Source organism: Gymnoscopelus braueri (genome assembly GCF_963280865.1).
Source record: "Gymnoscopelus braueri genome assembly, chromosome: 12".
Lineage (NCBI taxonomy): Eukaryota > Metazoa > Chordata > Actinopteri > Myctophiformes > Myctophidae > Gymnoscopelus > Gymnoscopelus braueri.
In genome coordinates, this window is record NC_137614.1 from 23,471,455 (window position 1) to 23,476,454 (window position 5,000).

The following is a 5,000-nucleotide window of genomic DNA, read 5'->3' on the forward strand; positions in this document are numbered from 1 at the left end:
CATCCTCACCTACTCAACCCTCTTCATCGTGGAAGAAATTGCTCCTATGGCCTACCTGAAGACATCTAGTTTGTCTACGCTACCGAGAGTTGTTCTTAGCCTGCTGTATGTATCCCTGAATGTAATAGTGATGATCTGGACATGGATGTTCATGTGCACCTCAGTTTACTTCCACGACCCATCTCACAAGTTGCTGGGGACATTGTGTGGAATACTGGGGTGGTATGTGACATATCGTGTGTGGTATCTAAAGCCATTGTCACCTGGACTCCCTCCTCATCGTCATCCAAAAGAGCAGAATCAACACGCCTAAGGCATGTTCATTCTAATTCAATTGTTGCCAAGTAAACTGTTAAACTGAAAACAACACATGAAAGAGGGATGTTTCCGTCTCTCTGCTGGGGCCAAGTTGACCATGCTATTTAAAGTTCTTCCTCCCTTAAAGAAAGGTAACTTTGAACAGGATTTTTTTTTCTTGACATGGCTGCGGGTGAATCGTTTATGTGGCATTTGTGTACTAGAGGTTCGGTAGCACTGTTGATCCGACTGATATGCCATATATGGAGATCTTTGTATCTGTCAGTCCATGTCCATTTTATGCCCACCATTGTGCCAATAGATGGAGCTGATTTGTTTGCACCTGATGCCATGACAACACATTTAGGTTAGACAACAGACTCCATATCTGGGTGTAGTGGGAACTGTGTTGTGCGTGACATCAGACCAGGAACATCTTAAGGTCTATGTAAGATCTTAAGATGTATTAATATGTTCACTTCATCCAACAAGAGGGACAGGAGACAGAACACAGAAGATAGAGATACATCTTTACATTTATAAAATAAACTATTTCTCAAGATGGAGTGCCGTGTGTTGTCCATTCAGAGTCATGTTGTCAGGGGATATGTTGGGAACAAGTCGGCAACATTCCCCTTGCAGCTGTTGGGCTTTGAAGTCGACGCAATCAACTCTGTACAGTTCTCCAATCACACAGGCTATGCCCATTGGAAGGGCCAAGTGCTGACGGCGGAGGAACTGAAGGTACTGTACGAGGGCATTAAACTCAATAATGTCAATCACTATGACTATGTCCTCACGGGATACTGTAGGGATTCGTCTTTCTTGGAGATAGTGGTCGACATAGTTCAGGAGCTGAAGAAGGCCAATCCCAACTTGGTGTATGTTTGTGATCCAGTTATGGGAGATCACGGTGCTATGTACGTCCCAGAGAACCTGCTGCCCATGTACAGGGACAAAGTATTACCCGTGGCTGACATCCTCACCCCGAACCGCTTTGAGGCAGAGCTGTTAACTGGGAGGAAAATCAGCACGGAGAAAGATGCTATTGAGGTGTTGGACTTGCTCCACAAGATGGGCCCAGAGACAGTGGTCCTCACGAGCACAGACCTGCCCTCTAAAGATGGGGACCAGCTCCTGGTGGTCCTTGGGAGCCAAAGTAGGCAGAAGATCCGGATGGAGGTCCCCAAAGTAGATGCTATTTTTGTAGGAACGGGAGACCTTTTTGCTTCCCTGTTGCTCGCCTGGACTCATCACCACCCCAGAGACCTGAAGGCTGCCTGTGAAAAGGCATTGTCAGTCATGCACCATATCATTAAGAGGACCATGACCTATGCACACAGGATTGCTGGTCCTGGAAAGAGACCCAACCCTGCTCATCTGGAACTGAGGATGGTTCAGAGCAAAGCCGACATAGAGAATCCTGCCATCGTAGTGGAAGCTACAGTTTTATAGAATTTTACAGAAAGCCTCTAACCCAGTGGTTCTCAACCTGTGGGTCCGGACCCCAGGGGGTCCCCAGATGACAGTAAAGTTACAATTTAAGGACTTTTAGGACCTTTTTAATACCTAAAAAAAAGAAGAAACGAAATAAGAAAAAAACATTACTGCATCAAAAGTAATCAACAAACTATACTATAAAAACAGGTCAAACATTGGCCAAACTGTCAAATAATTTAAAAAAAAATAGAAAATAGCTGATCTACAAGCTCACAAATTATAGATCATCTGATCATCTGGTTTGTAACCTGAAAAGGTTGAGAACCGTCTAACCTGACCCATCGGCTTCACCGATTGGCTGAGCTTTGTGTCACGTACAGTATGCCATTTGCCAATATAAATGGCAGTGTGTACAATAGGAATCCATTCGTGTGACCATGCATGTAATCAGCAGTTTCTGACAACACCACGGATATCCCACCAGGTATCTCCATATTTAATCGATTGGTCACGTTAGTGAGTGCCACACCGGATACTCCCAGGCCCCCATTGCAATAGAGATGTTTAATCTCAATGGCACTATTCTTGGTCAAATAAAGGTTTATAAATTAAGGTACTGTACGGGTACCATACACTGGGTACTCTAACAAAGGGTACATCAAGTTCTCTGGCAACAGGTACAACAGGATAGGTATTGCAGGGTGGCACATGCCATTCTGAACTTGCATCGGTCCCGATCGTTACAGACTTCCGTGGTACCTGAGTAGGCCGGTGCCTGAGTCTAGTTGGGTTAATTGAGGATTCTAAGAACCCATGGCACCACTCACAGTAAAAAATAATGAGTGATACATCATATTTTCACAGTTTATGAGACATTTACATGATAATATTCGCACAAAAAAAATAAGAAAAAATAAATGACTTTAATATTGTATAAATTTGTATGGCTTTGATTGTTTTAGTTATTGAGTGCCGATAGTTTTCAAATTAAATTATCTGCAGAGCTCACTAAAGCATGACCTACTCTATTGCCTGCTAGTGCCCTCCACTTCACGTTTTTGAGTTGAAAAGCTGTTGGTGGTTATTTAGGTGTACAGTATGTATAGGCTTTGGTGCCTCAGTAAGCAGAGGCAGACTACTAGAGTAGAGTGGATTGCATTGTCTTTTGAATTGTTAGTGAGAGAGGGGGCAATGAAAGTAGAGTAGGAAAAGATTGAAATTAAGAAAAAATAAACATGACTGAGGGAAGTGTGTGTGTGTGTGTGTGTGTGTGTGTGTGTGTGTGTGTGTGTGTGTGTGTGTGTGTGTGTGTGTGTGTGTGTGCGTGCGTGCGTGCGTGCGTGCGTGCGTGTGTGTGTGGTGGGGGGGGTTTAAGTGTGAGTGAGTCATTCTCATCTCAGTTGAAATGGTATCTTAAATGGCATCTCATCAAGATAAAAACCCATCTACCCTTTCTATTTTCTCACATTTTTCTCATTGTCCTCTGAAAGGGCCATGTCAAAGAGTGTCAGTCGCTCTCTACACGCACGAACGCACGCACGCGTGGGGGCACACACACACACACACACACACACACACACACACACACACACACACACACACAGACTGCCACATCTGAAAGAGAATGTCCTACAGATCAAAACAGCAGGAATGTCATTTCTTTCTCACCCCATCCTTTTCCCTTTCTCTGTATCACTCCCTCCAAGTCCTTTTCCACTCTCCTCTTCCCATTGTCTCCTCCATTCACATCAAATAGTTTCCAAATTTATTTTTCAGTTTTGCGTTTCATTATGCTTTGAGAGGCCAGTAACAGATTATATCTGCTCCACAATGCCTGCCTCGCTGGCAATTTGCATTCCATCAAAACAAATTCACCAACATTGCAATTGCCATGGCTCTTCACACCGTCCTCTCTCACATGGATGACAAGAAGCTGAAGGACAAATCCTGTATGTTGTTTGTGGACTACAGCCCATAAAGGCTTGACACAAAGCTCAGAGACCTTGAGCATGGGCTGAATCGTCAACAATGACATGTGTGCCTACCTTCAGGGACAGACAGAGGTCAGATCATTGGTACCCTGGTGTCAGGAGAACAACCTGGTCCTCAACGTCATCAAGGCTAAGGAGCAGATCGTGGACATAAGGAGGCCAAGGATGCATGACCCTATACACGACCACACACATGAGGAAATAGCCTCAGCAGCAACTATACTGGATCCACCATCTGAAGAGGTTCGGAGTGGGCCCCCGCATCCTCAGGTTGTTCTACAGGTCAGTCAGGCTGTGTCATCACCACGGCCTGGTAAAGGAAATGCACCGCCCACGAACAGAAAGGCCTACAGACCGTGGTGTGGACGGCCGAGCACATCGTGGGAGGTGAGCTTCCCTCCCTCCAGGAGTTGATTTCATTTGATTTGATTTATTTGGAAGTGTACTACATGCTACATCCTTATTTCACTGAAATAACGTGATAATAAAGAACACAATAAGATGTATTTCCATTGTTGTCCTTGGTCTTGCACAGACAAACATAACAACAAAGAACAGACATTGGTACATAAGACACTCTAAAAACTCTAAAAACTATATAAACTATGAAACTATAAATCTATAAGCTGATTCACAGCATTGAAAAAAACAACCGTGCTAGAAGCCAACATTTTCTATAAGCCATGATTTAACCTTTTTCTTAAACAAATGATGAATACTAAATGCTTTTTTATGGACAGTGGTAGTGTGTTCCAGTTAACTGCTCCATCGTGTATCTGGAACTTTTACCCATGCATTGCTGGCTCTGGTGTTATGGGCATGCACGTCACCACTGCGAAGGAAATCCATAACATACTCAGGGGCCCTGTGAGTGTAAATGTTATGGACCATGTTGAACTGGAGTTGGACAAACCTACAGCTTCGGCTATTTTCAAATGGCCGAAATGTATATAGGGCCGAAGTGGTTCATGTATGTTTTGTAATAATAATCAAAAAAAATCTACAAAGTAACTAGTAACTAAAGTTTTCAAATAATTGTAGTCGAGTAAAAGTACAATATTTGCCTCTGAGATGTAGTAGATGTCTAGTAGAAGTAAAAGAACAGAAAACTGGAAATAATCCAGTAAAGTAAAAATACCTAAAAATGTTGCTTAGGTACAGTACTTGAGTAAATGTACTTAGTTACTTTACACCACTGCATCTGGCTTTGTATGTTTAGGGTCCTGTACTCTGGGGAAAGCCCTATCCAGGGAACGACTGTCCCATTGGATA

At 43.4% G+C, this 5,000-nt stretch overlaps 2 protein-coding genes across 2 annotated transcripts in view; both read left to right on the top strand.

Annotated features, from left to right (window-relative positions):
• Positions 1 to 313, top strand: part of LOC308097330 (acyl-coenzyme A diphosphatase FITM2-like) — a gene marked incomplete at both ends in the record, with an annotated part of 783 nt that extends 470 nt beyond the window's left edge. Inside the window, one exon of the mRNA XM_080445063.1 lies at positions 1 to 313. This exon is cut by the window's left edge and continues 470 nt beyond it. Coding sequence (XP_080301189.1) covers positions 1 to 313 — 313 coding nt within the window.
• Positions 314 to 858: 545 nt separating this feature from the next.
• LOC308097329 (pyridoxal kinase-like) lies at positions 859 to 1,752 on the top strand (the record flags this gene model as incomplete). The annotated part of the gene is made up of 1 exon (XM_080445062.1): positions 859 to 1,752. The coding sequence occupies one exon, from the start codon at positions 859 to 861 to the stop codon at positions 1,750 to 1,752; it is 894 nt and encodes a 297-aa protein (XP_080301188.1).
• Positions 1,753 to 5,000: the final 3,248 nt, after the last annotated feature.